Genomic DNA, 18,055 nt, shown 5'->3' on the forward strand with positions numbered 1-18,055 from the left:
TTGCCACCCAACTTTCTACTGATCCTGAATTGCTTATAACACTGCATTTTAATGTAAAGTTATATTCCCTCCATTCTTTATCCTACTATGCTTGTGTGTCAGTCTTCACTGTATTTCTGGAATTCTATTCATGAACCAGGAGCTCAGGATGAACAGTGCTATATATTGTATAGCATAGAATCTGTGTGTGGCTGCAGTCTATGGGGTCTCTTGTGCTGCTGCGCGGTCATTATCACTTAGTATTCACGCCCTATTGCACATCATTTCACAATCATTATATGGAATTTCATGTTGATCCTTTAAAACCCCTCTCCCCGGATCCCCGAGAGATCCAAGCAAACGCAGCGCAGCTTATATATGACCTTTATTAAATCACATGGGGAAATGTTTTGCTAAGTAGCATCAAAAATAATTCGGTTTGGGGTTTTTGGAAATATACAGAAAAATTATAGCGCTGCGGGCATTTAAAGGGGATGCTGCCTCCTGGTGGGGACGTGTTTTGGGCTCTATGAAGAGGGGGGGGGGGTGTGAAGTTATATATATATAATTTCTCCTGGCCGGAGGTGATCTATATAAAGGTTTGGTGCCAGTTATATTAGGTATGAAAATGATGCCAGTTCAATGCCACCCAATTATTACCTGACACATGTTGTAGACGTTTGAGTTTTTTAGAAATACAATTTCTTACAGACGTCAATCGAAAAAAAACAAAAATGTTAGGTACCAGTTGCAGATATCTTGGCACCTTGGCTACCTGGCTCGCGGCATTGACCAGAACTGAGTTAAAGGGGCACTAATCTGATTACTGTTCACCTGTTGGCAGCATGCTGAGAGGGAGCTAGATACTGGCATGGGCAAATGCCATATAGGATCCTACACTACCTGCCCTCATTATGTTCAGCCTATTCTAAACTTACACCCTGGTGGGTCAAGTCCAATTTATTTCATGGATTTTTGGGCACTGTATGGTATTGTTATGTGGGCACTGTACAGTGTATAGAGCAGTAAGTCATTATTATGTGACCATTACTCTTGAGTTCCCTCAGACCTTGGTCCAATCCTACGGGGCACCACAACTCCAGGCTTTGGCGTACTGCTGACATCCATAAAAATCTATGGACACCCATTGGTTTCACAGTCGCTCCCACTTCCCAGTTTTATCAGCTGATTGTAAGGAGACCCACAACCTAAAAAGGGGGTCGGTAATATTGGACAACCCATTTTGACTGGTCATTATTCCCAGTGATGCCCATAGACTTGGCCTTCTAATATATAAGAACCACATTTGGTCTTCATGCAGAAGAACATAGTCCATCCATGTAGAGGTTGGCATTGAACTCTCCAAGCCTGCACCACCATGGTGCCAATGTCCTGATCATAATGATTGATTGATTGACTCGGTGGTCATCGGGTTGGATACTCTTGGCAGCTGGAAGTCTTCCAGGTCTAGAACTGTCCACGCTTGACTATCATTGACGTCTTGAGTCACATCGTAGGCTGTAGAAGTTGTAGGAAAGGTGAGATATTCCTTTAAGTAATGTAGCCTCATAGACTAGGGTGGAAATGGAGGGCAGAAGAGGCAGGAACTCTGAGGAAAGTCAAAGTCCTCTTCTCCAAAGACCGAGCTTGTGGACCTTCTGTGTAGACATCTCCTCCATGTTTTGATATTTTCAGTTCTTTGTGTATAATATGTCTTCTCAGTCACCGATGTGTTGCATTTTGCAGGAGAACCCATACCTCTGCAGTGATGAATGTGATGCCTCCACCACTGAACTGGCCCATCCGCCCAGTCTCATGGTGGACAAGGATGAAGAAGATCTGGCCACCTACTGGCAAAGTGTCACATGGAAACGATACCCAGAGCCGCTGGTTGCCAACATCACCATGTCTTGGAACAAAACCATAGAGTTAACCGATGACGTTGTGGTGACCTTCGAATATGGACGTCCTACCGCCATGATGTTGGAGAAGTCTTTGGACTATGGAAGGACTTGGCACCCGTACCAATACTATGCTGATGACTGTATCGAAGCCTTTGGCATGACACCCAAGAAGGTGGTGAACCTAATAGCGAGCAACGTTAGCCGTGTGCTGTGCACCGAGGACTACTCCCGCTGGGCAGGCTCCAAGAAGGAGAAGAACGTACTCTTTGAGGTTCGAGAACGTTTTGCCATCTTTGCTGGTCCAGACCTGAGAAAAATGGAGAACTTGTACACAAGGATGGAGAGCGCCAAGGGCTTGAAAGACTTCTTCACGCTCACCGACCTGCGGCTCCGACTCCTGAGACCGGCGCTAGGTGGGACCTACGTGCAACGCGATAATTTAAGGAAGTATTTTTATGCCATCTCCAACATAGAGGTGTCTGCACGGTGAGTCATTTGTTTTTTACATAAATTCCCTGTCTAACATTGTAGACGTGTAATAATCCCGAGTCACATGACCACTTATACTCCAGTCACATCCAAAGCTGCATTTATAATGCTGCTGATTTCCTGTTTACAGAGAGCAGTGCATCGTGGGAGCTCAGATGACCATTACACAGTTAGAGCTGAGTTATTAAGTCAGATGTCTGAGGTAGTCCAAATAAACTGGCAGCCGGTGGAATTGTGAATGCAGCTCTGGATGTGACTGGAGTATAAAACACTACCCGCCATATCATGATACACTTGAACTGGCTTAACAAATTGCATTTGAGTATAAATCCGTGCATTGTGAATACATATATATTTCTATAGCATCCTGCGAAGCTTCTGCCCCGGACCCACCTGCAGCGTCACAAGCAATCCCATAATTAAGTGATAAAAACTGCAGCGCTTGTTGTATCTCCGACATATGCAGGAAGAATCCCATCTGCTGGCCCGAGAAGAGCAGTCCCTCCAGGGGATTCCTAAAAAAAAAACAGACATCGGCCATGGGTCTAGGGCTACAGCAAAATATTCAGCGTTTGCAGCTTCTATTGCAAATTTATTCAAATTATTAAAATAAATGTCCTTATGTAGGCAAAGACGGGCACCGGTACATCTGAGCACACGGAGGCAGAAAAAGACCTGACCAGGAGGTGCCCGTTCCAGAGCCGTGATCAGGCCCTTCAAAAATAGTGGCACCATACAATGCCCAAGTTACCAGGCGTCTTCTGTACATCATTCCCTTGAGGGGGTAGTGCCGGCCCCCAGGACCATTGGACTGTAGCTGGAGATTATATCATCCAACTGGACTACAGGTAGAAGATGAAAGTTGCCCGAACAATAGTAATAATCCCTACACTGATCCATCAAAAATAATGGCGCCCTACAGTGCCCAAATAACCAGGTGCAGTAACCTGTACATTATCCCAAGGCGGTGGCATTATTTGCCCCTTTTTCTATTGCTTTTAATCTCTTTAGTCATATGCCCCTTTTTCTATTTATATAGTCCCTCTGGTCACTTGCCCCTTTTTCTCTCTTCAGTTTCCATCAGTACATTTGCTCCTTTTTTTGTCTTCTCCTAATCCCATTGGGCATTTGCCCCTTTTTCTCCCGTTATAATCCCTCTAAGGCATTTGCCCATTTTTCTCTCTTTTTATAATCCCTCAGGGCATTTGCCCCTTTTTCTCTCCTGTTATAATCCCTCTGGGCATTTGCCCCTTTTTCTCCCGTTATAATCCCTCTAAGGCATTTACCCCATTTTTCTCTCTTCTTATAATCCCTCTGTGCATTTGACCCTTTTTCTCCCATTATAATCCCTCTAAGGCATTTACCCCATTTTTCTCTCTTCTTATAATCCCTCTGGGCATTTGCCCCTTTTTCTCTGCTGTTATAATCCCTCTGGGCATTTGTCCCTTTTTCTCCCTTCTTATAATCCCTCTGGGCATTTGCCCCTTTTTCTCCCATTATAATCCCTCTAAGGCATTTACCCAATTTTTCTCTCTTCTTATAATCCCTCTGGACATTTGCCCCTTTTTCTCTGCTGTTATAATCCCTCTGGGCATTTGTCCCTTTTTCTCCCTTCTTATAATCCCTCTGGGCATTTGCCCTTTTTCTATTCTATTCTTTGATCCCATTGGGTATTTGCCCCTTTTTCTCTCCTTTAATATTCCCATTAGGCATTTGCCCCTTTTTCTCTCTTCTTCTAATCCCATTAGGCATTTGCCCCATTTCTTCCTAGAATAGACTCTAGATACATGTAGACACTTCCTGATTCCCCGTGGACTCCCAGCAGTATAATCCCAGATAAGCTGCTGAAAGTCAGGACCACATTCCAATTGTCAGCTCTTTGTCCAGGACTCGGGTCATCAATATCCACGTGAGGATCAGGAGGCTAATGAAAGGCCGTAAAAATAGAGAAATGTCAGCACACGGCTAAATTGGAGCAAGGTTATTGTTAGCCCTGGAATCAATATCGGACAAATACTTAACGCAACGCTGAGACGACTAACACATGAGAACCCCCGGGGGGCAGCAGATACATCATGAAAAACTCCGCACACCCTTTCATTGCCAGGAACAGTAGACCCATGCACAGTATCACACAGTCCCTGTAAGACGGGAGTTCTCCTTTAACTTTGCCAATATTTTTTATAGGATTTAGCTCGGGCCCATCTATTTATTTTCCCTATTTCGTCCTCCCATTTACTTCAGAACTCTCCTACATGGCAGGAACTTATATCTCTCTGTTAATCCTGAGCCTCGTGGTTCATGAATACAATTCTAAACTGCAGTGGAGACTGACACGCAGACAGGGCAATGTAACTACATAACAAAGCTGTGTAATATGCCACTCAGGGTCTTTGTGAAGCTTTGTGTGGGCCCCTTTGGACATTATGATGGTGGTGGTTGTTCCCCAGCAGGGAGGATGATGGGAGCTGGGGAAGCCCTTTATAAAGCCATGCAGTAGTAGACTAGTAATCCTGCTCCTGACGTGCTACAAATTGCTTTGATGTTAATCCCTGCCTCCCATTGGGTAGTGTAACATGCCACGGCGGGGTGGTGGGGGTGGGGGGGGGGGGCTGGCATCTGTGCCAATCACCAGAGTCGCCGGCAACAATCTGCGGTTTCTGCGTTTTGGAACAGATGTGAATTCAACAACTCGTCCTCTTCCCTGTCCCACTGGGACCCTAAATAAAAATTGCACTTGGTGACCCGAAAATTATGCATCTGGCAGAACGGTGACCCCCCAAAGGGTGGAGCAAGACCCTTATACTGGCCATAGAAGAAGCCATATTGGTTGTCACCCAGCTTTCCCGAATCCAGATTTATAACTGAGAAACGGATGAATCGGATCGGGCGGAGACTCAAGGACGTGATAAGCGTCTAGAAAACAACCTGTAGGATGAGCGGAGCGTCCACTTGTTCTGTTACATTGGAATCGATAACGTCCTCGGGGTCATAATCGTCCCTCCCCCTCCCCTCCCCCTCCTCCTGTCTCTCCGTGGAATCATTTGTCTCCTGTCTCTATATTAGTAGATGGTCGAAGCCCCCCCCCCCCCTCGCTCTGCCACCGACAGCCCTAATAGGGTCTAATTGGAGTTAATCAGGCATGGGTTGATCTTTAGATGGGAGTGCGGAGTCACGGAGGAGGGGGCGCTGTCAGCAGGATTGTGATATATATATTTCAGCAGCCAGGGAGGTATAGAATTTATAGGGCCCATAGCAAAATGAGATGGACCCCACCCCCTAGTGACCGGAGACTGAAACAGCAGCATAAGGAGCAGTCATTGCAGGTATGGATAATAGCGCCATATATCAGTAGTAGCGCTAGATAGCAGAAAGCCACCAACATGGTATTCCCCACAAAAGGGGACAATGTACCTGAGTGGCCCCTCAATCTCTGGGCCCCATAGCAGCTGCTCCGGCTATAGTTACACCCATTGCAACAGTCATATACTTCATTAGAGGCGACTGCTCCTCCAGTGCAGATTCGTTCTTATTCTACTTCTGTATAAAGGAAGGAGCTATTTTTCTGATTTAATAAATTAAAACATTCTGCTGCCTGCAGTGACCACTAGGTGGAGTTTACTACATACCGATATATACAGCTCCCATAGAGTTACACGATAACATTCTGCTGCCTGCAGTGACCACTAGGTGGAGTTTACTACATACCGATATATACAGCTCCCATAGAGTTACACGATAACATTCTGCTGCCTGCAGTGACCACTAGGGGGAGTTTACTACATACCGATATATACAGCTCCCATAGAGTTACATGATAACATTCTGCTGCCTGCAGTGACCACTAGGGGGAGTTTACTACATACCGATATATACAGCTCCCATAGAGTTACATGATAACATTCTGCTGCCTGCAGTGACCACTAGGGGGAGTTTACTACATACCGATATATACAGCTCCCATAGAGTTACATGATAACATTCTGCTGCCTGGAGTGACCACTAGGGGGAGCTCACTACATACAGATATATACAGATCCCGTAGAGTTACATGATAACATTCTGCAGCCTGCAGTCACCACTAGGGGAGCTCACTACATACAGATATATACAGCTCCCATAGAGTTACATAACATTCTGCTACCTGCAGCCACCACTAGGGGGAGGTCACTACATACAGATATATACAGCTCCCATAGAGTTACATAACATTCTGCTACCTGCAGCCACCACTAGGGGGAGCTCACTACATACAGATATATACAGATCCCGTAGAGTTACATGATAACATTCTGCTGCCTGCAGTCACCACTAGGGGAGCTCACTACATACAGATATATACAGCTCCCATAGAGTTACATAACATTCTGCTACCTGCAGCCACCACTAGGGGGAGGTCACTACATACAGATATATACAGTTCCCATAGAGTTACATGATAACATTCTGCAGCCACCACTAGGGGGAGCTCACTGTATATTGATTTATATAACTAGTATTTAGCTTTATGGGAGCAATATAAATCTGTATGCAGTGAGCTCCCCCTAGTGGCTGCTGCAGGTAGCTGCTATGTCAGTGCCAAGTGAAGCAGTTCAGTGTCAGGCACCATAGCAGTTGTGTGTTCTACCTCTATGGCCATTGTAAAGTATCTAGAAATATCCCATAATCTAGTAGATAAAGTAACCCCTAAACTCCCAATCTGGGGGCCTGACAGAAAGTGCACGATGTATGTTAATCCGATAAACCCTCTGTTTGGCTCACAAGGATCAGTGATGGACTCCTGGACCCCTTATTTTATTACGTGGCAGCCATTGACTTCTGTTTACACCGGTCGCCCCCCAATATTGAGTCTGGTGGATTTTATCCTATATATTTCGGCGTCTGATTAGCATGCCGCAGACATCACAGATATGGATCTCCCCTTCGAGGATTCATTTTCATGCACATGATGGTGTCATCTCTGAGAATCCAGGAGGCAGTGAGTGGAAGCTCCTGAGGCATTTTTGTGTATAGAATAGTGAACATGCCCTGTGCCCGCTCATGTGTGCCAGCCTATACATATGTGCCTGTCTTACGGTGACCCCACTGATTAAAGTGGCAGGTGCAGGACTCAGTCGGCCGTGGACATTAAATAATTCACATCTTCAAGATTTCCTATGCAAGTGGACAGGACGGAAATGCAGATTGTGCTCAACCGGAGGCGAGAGGCGGAATCGGGGATTTATATATATTCATGGGGCTCCATTATAGAAACTGCTGATCCCTGTCCTGCGCTGGATCTCTAATGTTCACCTGTCACCTTGTACCAGGAAAGGGGGACATGATGGCTGAATAGTGATTCTCCCGTATTATCCAGGTCACTGACTCTCAGAAGATCAGCACGTTTCTCTCCTGAAATACTCTGTGCTGCTGGGAACTATCCTCCACCACTTATGTAACTCTTAGCCTGTGGTCGGTCACAAGATCAGCACGCTCCTCTCCTGAATTACTCTGTACTGCTGGGGACCCTGCTCCCTCCACTATGTAACTCTCAGACCTCCCAAAAGATCAGCACACTCATCTCCTGAAATACTCTGTGCTGCTGTTGGGGACCCTGCTCCTTCTGCTATGTATTTCTCAGTTTGTGACCTCACACAATATCAGCACACTCCTCTCCTGAAATACTCTGCACTGCTGAGAACTTTGCTCCTTCCACTATGTAACTCTCGGTCTTTGACCTCCCACAAGATCAGAACATTCCTTTCTTAAATACTCTGTGCTGCTGTTGGGGACCCTGCTCCTTCCACTATGTATTTCTGAGTTTGTGACCTCCCACAAGATCAGAACATTCCTTTCTGAAATACTCTGTGATGCTGAGAACTTTTCTCCTTCCTCTATGCAACTCTGTCTGTGACCTCCCACAAGATCAGCACACTCCTCTCCTGAAATACTCTGTGCTGCAGTTTGACCTTGCACTTTCTGTCTAGCCTCCGTTTCTCTCCTCGGTCATGGCACTGCCACCATCATGCAGTTTAATAGCCTCTTATCCTGGTGACTTCTCCAGCAGCCGCGGTCTCTCGGTTTCATGGTTAGTCGCTGCATTTAACCTATTCACGATCCGTCCTTCCTGTAAAGCTTATAAAAATTACATCTAAGCCGTGGGACCTCTCATTGCAGATCAAACGGAGAAAAAATTACTAATTCCTGCGCCGTCTCCCAAACTCCTCGTTAATATATAATTTGGATGATATTTCAAAGGATCCTCAGTGGAGATGTGCGGCTTTGTGTGCGCCTGACTCCGTTATACAGACTCCAGAGCGGCTTCTTGTCAGAGTCACGGCTCCTGGGCCCTCTGCCAAAAATTATGCCAAGTGCCACCATCTACGCTGCTGGGACCTATAGACACTATAAACGAGAACATGAAGATGTATTGTGGGGAGATGTTGCATTTTGGGGGTTTTCATTTGTTGCATTGGGGCCCGTAGACCTAGGGGCCCGTAGACCTAGGGGCCCACTATCTACTGCTGCTTGTTCGTAGCCAGAAAGGTGGAGAACCCCGTGCTCTTCACAAATGTCCACGTCTTATATCTGTAAATAATCACATGATTTCTTCTCTGTTCAGATACAAAGCTAGCTTCAGAATTCTGCTGGTTTTCTGACTACCTGCAGCCACCACTAGGGGGCCCTCAATGTGAGCTGTATATATCTGTATGTAGTGAGCTCCCCCTAGTGGTGGCTGCAGGCAGCAGAATGTTACCATGTAACTCTATGGGAGCTGTATATATCTGTATGTAGTGAGCACCCCCTAGTGGTGACTGCAGGCAGAAGAATGTTATCGTGTAACTCTATGGGAGCTGTATATATCTGTATGTACTTAGCTCCCTCTAGTAGTGACTGCAGGCAGCAGAATGTTATCATGTAACTCTATGGGAGCTATATCTATCTACATATAGTGAGCTCCCCCTAGTGGTGACTGCAGGCAGCATAATGTTATTATCTAACGCTATGGGAGCTGTATATATTTGTATGTAGCGAGCTCCCCCTAGTGGTGGCTGCAGGTAGCAGAATGTTATGTCATTGTATGGGAGCTGTATATATCTGTATGTAGCGAGCTCCCCCTAGTGGTGGTTGTAGGCAGCAGAATGTTATCATGTAAATCTATGGGAGCTGTATATATATCTGTATGTAGTGATCTCCCCTAGTGGTGGCTGCAGGTAGTAGAATGTTATCATGTAACTCCAAGGCTGTCCAACAAAGTTGTGGGCACTAAAAGTTGCATCTCCATGTAATGAACATTTTATGAAGGAAGCTTTGGAGTGGGGGGGGCATATTCGGATTTCGACCTTCAAATACGCCATATAAGATCAGCCATCAATCCCTTGCCCAAAACATTTTGCAGCATCAGGCTTGGCCACAAACAAATATGTCCGCCTGGCGGCCTCTCAAAGTTCACGCGAATATTCTCTGTCCGCAGGTGTAAATGTAACATGCATTCCAACGCGTGCAACTTCCGAGACGACGCGCTGCAGTGCGAGTGTGAACATAACACCACCGGGCAGGACTGCGGCAGGTGCAAGAAGAGTTTCCGCAACCGATCATGGCGGTCTGGATCCTATACACCTCTGCCTCATGGATCTCCTAACTCATGTAAGTAAAACCCCCCTACTTGAAGACCGCCTATATGTTTTACTATAAGAACATGCATCCTTAAAGGGGTCGTCCAGTTTAGATAACCCATTGTCATACCCCCTATTAGAGAATTGTGAGTTAATAGAGGGGGGGTCCTCTGTTCAGGATCCAGAGTGGAGAGCGGTTACATAGAGCGTCTCTGGAAGACCTGCCCGATCCTGTAGTTACCCAGACAACACATTGATATAAATGGACACTGTGTAATTCTTCATTTCTCCTGTGGTGGCGCTGCAGGGAAACTGAACACTTACTGCCAGGTTTCCCCACAGATCACAGATGATCGCTAGGGATTCACCATTGACACCTGGTGGTATCAGCTGATTGACAGCCTCCAGTGGCATCACTTATAGCCAGTTTAACCCCCGATGATATATGTTACCAAAGAACCGGTCACTGATCTGCGGTGTCAGCTCTAGTAAACGCTCTGCAGACGGCGCGATTATCCGGTTAGTTCGCTGGATTCTGAGGACGGGTTCGGCTCTTGTTCCTGCGTTGTCTGAGTTTTCCAGGGAGACATTCGCCCTCCTCCGCTTTCTCTTTAAACATCTGCACTTTAAATTGATCAAAGCGGTGAGCGGGATGTGACTCGGGTGTCACCGCCACGGAGCAGAGAAGGAGGATTTCAAAGAGAACAAGCTTGTCAGCAGTCTGTATCCCTTCAAAGCACCTGACAACCACAGGCCGGGTGTAGCCTCACTTTCTTGTTCTCTGGATTTTCTTCCTCGTCCCCCGCTTTGCCCTTCCCCTGGGTGAGATCTAACCCCTCATTGGCCGGAGCTCTCCCTTATCTTTCACGGTCGTATATAGAACGACGGGCAAACAGAATATTAAATCCCTGTTCTGCCACTTTCACATCTAAAATTCACCATTTGAAAGATCACTGCTTGCTGTCAGTAAAGGGGGATCATTCTTCTTAACATCCAGAGGCTAAAAACCTTTCCTGACCTACTTCTTCCACAGCTGATGGTTTGTTACAGTTGGATCCAGTCTAGAGAATCCTCTATGTGCTACACTCCAGACTGATACATTTTACCTGCGCTGACACACTGTAACAAACAATCAGGATTTTTGATGTTGATGTGTTTAGCTCACCGAGGATTGTCTAGAATTGATACAATTGTATCAAACCCGCAGCAGTATTAGGTCTGTAGAGGGTTTCAGCCTTTCAATGTTCCTATTCACTGAATGCAAGCAGAGATCTTGAAAATGATGTAGACCATAAACACTCTAATTAGACAATTCTTGGACTTTTTATGATACAGTAATTAAGGATTTACAGAACGGGAAAACTTGTTTAGAGGCAGCGACCGTCTGGCAATCGTTGCGACTCGTGGGAGCGGCCGTTGGCGTAATGTATTCGTGAGACGTTCTATTGCGGTTTGTCAGCGATTGGAGGTGGGAACGCAGCGTCTACGGCGCACGTGCTGTAATCATAGTGAAGCTTCTGACATTCGCAGAAAACCTGGTCTAATCTGTCCTATTAATAATGCACGGAGCGCGGGAAGACATCACTAATCACCGCCGAGTAAAACAGACGGGACTGGCAGAAATGCGACTGTAGCGTCTGCCGATCTTCTTTGTAGTCATGTGACTGTTTACACTATAATCAGGTCGGGTTGAGAATGTGAGGGGGGGGGGGAGAAACGCACCATAATAAGGTCCCCTCCCCCACAGTGCAGGTCCCCAATTCTGAAATTTCGTCCTTCAAGGTTCCGACCTCTCCCCCCTCTTCTAGTATCTGTTGATAATCCTCGAGGGAGGGGTTAGGTAATGGCTGGTTACCAGGAGAGGGTGTGGCCTGTACGGTGATCACTGTTTTGCTTGTTTTAGCCCCTCCCATCTCAGTATACGCCTTCGGTGACAACCACTGCTCCGAGCACAAAGTAGTCACCCCTTATGAGAAAACTCTAGAAAAACTTAAAGGAACTCTCCAGGGCAAAGCTGATACTGTGTTATGCCTAGTGCAGGGCCTAAGGGGGCGGAGCATGACACAGAAAGTCTCCTTGATTCTGTTTTATTTGTGTCATGCTCCGCCTCCTCAGGCTCTGCACTAGGCATAATACAGTGGATCCGTTTTTCCTGGAGCGTTCCTTTAAGTCACTGTATCACTAAAACTTCTGTAGCTTTCTAATATACTTTGTTTCAATCCCTAACCGTTTTCAAGATCCGCGCTTGCTGTAAGTGAATGGAAGCCTGGTCCACTAGCTGATATCGATGCAGGGAGATTGTGCACAGGCAAACGTTCTGCAATTAACCAAAACTTCTGTTCCAGTTTCGTGTCGCAAACCAATGCGGAGACGTTCCCGCTGCGGTCTCCATCGCAGCCTCCTGACTGACGACTTCTCTTTTGCTTCTAGGTGCAGCGTCCGGTTCCTTGGGCAGTGAGTAGACCCCCGTGTATCCCCATGTTTCGTCCTCTCCATCTCATCCCACATCTCATCTCTCCTCCCTGCACCCTCGTAGTACGTTGTCTGGCGTCAGTCATGTGATATGTTGTGCGCTCGTAGACGTGAATGTGTGTGTGCGCGGCCCATTGACGTTTCCAAGCTATTGTTACCTGTTATCAGCCACTTCTGACTACTTTTGTTATCTGTTATCAGCCACTTCAGGCTACTGCATCTCAGAATATAGTGTCTACAATAGGAAACATCTTGCCCCCCTCGGTCACTACTTTGGCTCCTCTCTTGTAGTTTACTCTTGGGTGCTAGTAATTTTGGGTGCGTTCCTTTAAGCTTCGGTTGGTGCTGTAATTTGGGGTGATTGTACAGAACGGGGCGCAGTCGCTGCACATCTAACACTGTCCTATAGAATAAATAATATTGGTGTATTTTCTGCTGTATGTCTGAAATATTGTGTATCAGCAGCGCCACCTCATGGCGGGATAAAGTAACTGCAAGTGCATAAACCTGGGCAGATTCTGTGTTCTGTATGTCCCAAAGTCTGTTGCAGTTGAACGCAGTTCATTGTTCCATGTTATCAGCCATTGCAGTGAATGGGTGATTCTGACTCCAGATTTCAGACACAGAGGGGCACAGCTCTCAGAGGGGCGCCACGGCCCCTTCATTCTAGCAATCACTGAGGGTTACAGGGCACAGACACCCCCGTCTAGCATCTATTCAGCATTTAGTATTTAATTCACAGGTAAAATCTACAGGTAATGTTGTATATTTCTTTATTCATCTTTCACAGGTCTACTCCAGTCACATCCAGAGCTGCACTCACAATCCTGCTAGCAAACAGCCCTCTAAGGGTATGTTCACACGGCCTATTTACGGACGTAATTCGGGCGTTTTTGCCCCGAATTACGTCTGAAAATAGCGCCTCAATAGCGCTGACAAACATCTGCCCATTGAAAGCAATGGGCAGACGTTTGTCTGTTCACACGAGGCGTGTATTTACGCGCCGCTGTCAAATGACGGCGCGTAAATAGACGCCCGCGTCAAAGAAGTGACCTGTCACTTCTTTGGCCGTAATTGGAGCCGTTATTCATTGACTCCAATGAATAGCAGCGCTAATTACGTCCGTAATGGACGCGGCGTTCAAGCGCCTGCACATGCCGGTACGGCTGAAATTACGGGGATGTTTTCAGGCTGAAACATCCCCGTAATTTCAGCCGTAACGGACGCCCTCGTGTGAACATACCCTAACACGTATATTCAGCTTAGCTGAGGTCTTGTAATGCAGTGAGCGCTGGTGCATGGTGGGAATGCTTTTCACTAGGGTGGCACAATAGGAAAAAGAAAAGCACCACAGCAGGGCATGCTATGTGCAAACACTACACCAGGGGGCAGCAGTGAGACCTGATCTCAGCCTAATGGGAAACTAGCAGAATTTTGAATGCAGCTCTGGATGTAATTAAAGTATGAGACCTGATCTGGCTTGGGAACCGTACAAGATCGTGAGCTGTGCAGCCTCCACCTGGCATTGATAACACGCGGTCATAGACATGTCTTGTCTTTGTGTCTCACTAGTATCAGACACGGCAAGGCCTGAGGTCACCACGACCAGACACGTCCGTACAACCCATCTAATAACCTCTCCTACGACCCTTGTTACCTTCATTACAACAGGTTTGTGAATTGCAGTAAAGCAGGCGACCCCCTCCCCCCACATAGCTCCTCCCCCTCTACTAGCTTAGCAGTGGCCCAACCCCCTGCTACTATGTCCCTGTATGCTTGGAGGGGGACCCAGACATGTAATCAGGCAGTACCCAAGGGCCACATGATGGATCCCCGTCTAAAACAAACATTACAATACAATGTATGTGCCCCCCCTCCAAAATCACGCCTTTGTTTACTTGGAAACAGTCAATAAGTAGGTTAGCTGCTGCTGACGGATCCTATTATGTATTTTTATTGAAATATGATGTTTATATCCAGGAGAGCTCAGTTCAGTAATGCATTATGAATGTCTATTACCTACAAGCATCTATATAGTCTGACTCTGAAATCGACTATTGCTGTCTGGAAACTGTCAGCAAACTGATGTTGACTGATTTTTTTTACAATTTCCTCAATTTAATACCTCCTTACAGAATATTGAGTAATATCCCCTGCACATGAACACCCAATGAACATATTAGGGATTCATTGGCGAATTACTGTCATGTGTTATTGAGCTGAGCTGCTATAATTGGGAGTGCCCTGCCTACTTGCTGACGGTTTTCATATAGCAACACTTTATTTTCTATGCTACACTTCACTGAAAATTGAGATGGGGCTTCGCTCTAATGATTAGAGAATTGCTCAACTGACAATTCCCCAATATTTCTGCAAAATTTCCCCACCCGCTAAGAGTTGGCATAACCCTATAATAACCGGGACTGGCGCGCTCCGATCCAGCACAGGTTCTTCACTTTAAGTCCTTATCTGAGAGGCTTTTCCGTGCATTATAATGCTATAAATTTTCCAGACAGTCCTAAGGCCGCTGTTCTATTGCCAGTCCCGTCTGTGCACAAGTAAATTACAAAGCAATTCATCAGCGGGTGAAAGGAGCTGGCACGGCGCTGCCACACAAATCCGCAGCTCATTTTCCATGGCAGAAACCAGTCAATGCTTAAAGATTGGATAATTTAATGGGATTCGCTTCCCTTTTTTAACTCTATTGAAGGTCACACAGTGGAAATATGCTGGAGCCTATAGCAGCCAATAAGGCCTGGAATTAGCATATTTAAAGGGGAAATCCACTACCCATTCAAATGTCCAGGCCCTGAGAGGGTGTGCCTAGGCAGTTTTGCACCACATGTTTCTGCTTATTATGACAGTTACTAGCCTATAAGGCACATTGGGCAGAATAAACTAATTTGGCTCCTCCCCTTGTCTCCAGTCCCTGCTCAAGCTGCAACAAATTTTGAAAGCATTTTAAAAACCGCCCATCGCAACATCACTGAATGTATTGTACAGACGACCCATTTAGATGTTTGCTTGTAGGTTATGGGAGTAGTAGATCTGCTGCACGTAGCGACTAGAAGCCACAGTAGACGTTTCTCCTTTAAGTATTTGGACTGACGGTTTGTTTTTGCAATCTGTGATGATATCAGAGGATCCAGTCCTTCGGACGTCGGATGTCACTCATATCGAGGAAACCGAAGAAAAACCAGGTACCCTCCTATAGACCAGGCTCAAGAATAAGATGTAGAGTAGACGTAGTCCCCTGTGTAAGATCAAGGTAAAAACCACAGCGATCATAAGGGATCGTCCAGTTTTAAGTAAACGACGCTTAATCTTTGTATCATGGAAAGTTCTGCAACTTTCTAATATTGCATTTCAATACGTAACCATATTCAAGATCTCTGCTTTCTGTCAGTGAGTGGAAATAATAATTAACATTAAACCCTATCCTGACTGGCACAGCTGCCGAGGTTGTTACAATGTATCTGTGTAGGTAAGAGCCATCAGACTGGGCTCCAGGACAAGAGAGAGATTTGTGCTGCTGCTGTGCTTAGTGCAGAGATTTTCCTGTACTGATACATTGTAACGAGCCATCAGCCGTGCGAGCAGGACTAGGTCAGGATAGCTTTGCAGTCTGTGGATTTAAACCAAATCTTCTGTTCACTGACAACAAATAGAGTGAGATCTTAAAAAAGGTTTTATTATATGGCGGGTAGAGCAGGAATAACAAACTTCTCAGGGCTTCCTGCAGGCTGTCACTCGGCTGTTGTGATAGTCTGCAGCCCAGAAGTAAACTATAGCGGGACTTTACTAGTAGTTAATAATCTTATTACATGACGGCACCTTCCACTGTAGGATATCCCAGTTATTGAAATGATGCCTATAATACCACCTGAGCCTGAAACAACCCGCTGGAGACTCCGCAACGCCCTCCTGCTGCCACTTGTCACCGGCTATAAAGGCCTGGACATTACTGATGGTTTCCCTGTCCCGGTAAAGATGTTGATCTTGGAAGATCAGTAATTATCGTGAAGTTGAGCGGGCAGTAATTATCGTGAAGTTGAGCGGGCAGTAATTATCGTGAAGTTGAGCAGCCAGTAATTATCGCGAAGTTGAGCGGCCAGTAATTATCGCGAAGTTGAGCGGCCAGTAATTATCGTGAAGTTGAGCGGCCAGTAATTATCGTGAAGTTGAGCGGCCAGTAATTATCGTGAAGTTGAGCGGCCAGTAATTATCGTGAAGTTGAGCGGCCAGTAATTATCGTGAAGTTGAGCGGCCAGTAATTATCGTGAAGTTGGGCGGCCAGTAATTATCGTGAAGTTGAGCGGCCAGTAATTATCGTGAAGTTGAGCGGCCAGTAATTATCGTGAAGTTTAGCGGCCAGTAATTATCGCGAAGTTGAGCGGCCAGTAATTATCGCGAAGTTGAGCGGCCAGTAATTATCGCGAAGTTGAGCGGCCAGTAATTATCGCGAAGTTGAGCGGCCAGTAATTATCGCGAAGTTGAGCGGCCAGTAATTATCGTGAAGTTGAGCGGCCAGTAATTATCGTGAAGTTGAGCGGCCAGTAATTATCGCGAAGTTGAGCGGCCAGTAATTATCGCGAAGTTGAGCGGCCAGTAATTATCGCGAAGTTGAGCGGCCAGTAATTATCGCGAAGTTGAGCGGCCAGTAATTATCGCGAAGTTGAGCGGCCAGTAATTATCGTGAAGTTGAGCGGCCAGTAATTATCGTGAAGTTGAGCGGCCAGTAATTATCGTGAAGTTGAGCGGCCAGTAATTATCGTGAAGTTGAGCGGCCAGTAATTATCGTGAAGTTGAGCGGCCAGTAATTATCGTGAAGTTGAGCGGCCAGTAATTATCGTGAAGTTGAGCGGCCAGTAATTATCGTGAAGTTGAGCGGCAGCGGTGTGTGTCAGAGTTCTCAATAGTCCATTTCCGGTCGTCTTTCCACTTAGACCCCATTGGGCTGACAACTCAAAGGGGTCCCATTTTTTTAGTGAATTTCCCTCTTAGCGACGCTAAACTAAGGTTCTCCTGTGTCCGCTTTGTTGCCGGTGCACGCAGGTTCTTCCGTTGCGCCCCCCGTCCAGGTGGTCTCCCCTCCCTCGTGGGAATTTCACCATCACTTAGAAGGTAGGTCCCGGGCCCCGCTGTAGTGGACTAGGACTATATACTGCTATAGGCCAGTCTATATCTCCGCACCACTGCCATAGATACGGTGCAGCTTGTAGAGCATTTATATCCTAGAGCTGAACCCCGATTTGCAGCATAATGAGCTCAGCACCTCCGAAGATGGGGGAGGGGACACCCTGACGCCAAAATAATTCTTAAAGGGTTTATTAAGCCTCACAGCCCCTTCATTTTTGTATTTTAAGGGGGATTTTAACTTATGGACCCCAACTGGTATTGTCTTGTAAGCGCGTGACCCTCTCCCTTCCCCCGTGGGGTATCTGTCCCTGTGGTGAGAGGGAGCCGGTCATTGAATTGCCTCCTGTTATAGTATTTACCTGTAGCTACATTAAGTTAAAGTGGACCCCCGCCTCTCCTGACATGTCTGTTTTAGTAAATACTTGTATTCTCCATTAAATAAAAATTCTGGAACATATCTCCTTAGATTTCTATGTT

The 18,055-nt window shown here is 46.3% G+C and overlaps 1 protein-coding gene across 1 annotated transcript in view; it reads left to right on the top strand.

Moving 5' to 3' along the window:
- NTNG2 (netrin G2) overlaps positions 1 to 18,055 on the top strand; it is a 96,177-nt gene that overhangs the window by 50,693 nt on the left and 27,429 nt on the right. The window contains 3 exon segments of the mRNA XM_075834698.1: positions 1,726 to 2,369; positions 9,826 to 9,998; positions 12,398 to 12,421. Of these exon segments, the coding sequence (XP_075690813.1) occupies positions 1,726 to 2,369; positions 9,826 to 9,998; positions 12,398 to 12,421 (841 nt within the window).

Source organism: Rhinoderma darwinii, chromosome 8, assembly GCF_050947455.1.
Source record: "Rhinoderma darwinii isolate aRhiDar2 chromosome 8, aRhiDar2.hap1, whole genome shotgun sequence".
NCBI lineage: Eukaryota > Metazoa > Chordata > Amphibia > Anura > Rhinodermatidae > Rhinoderma > Rhinoderma darwinii.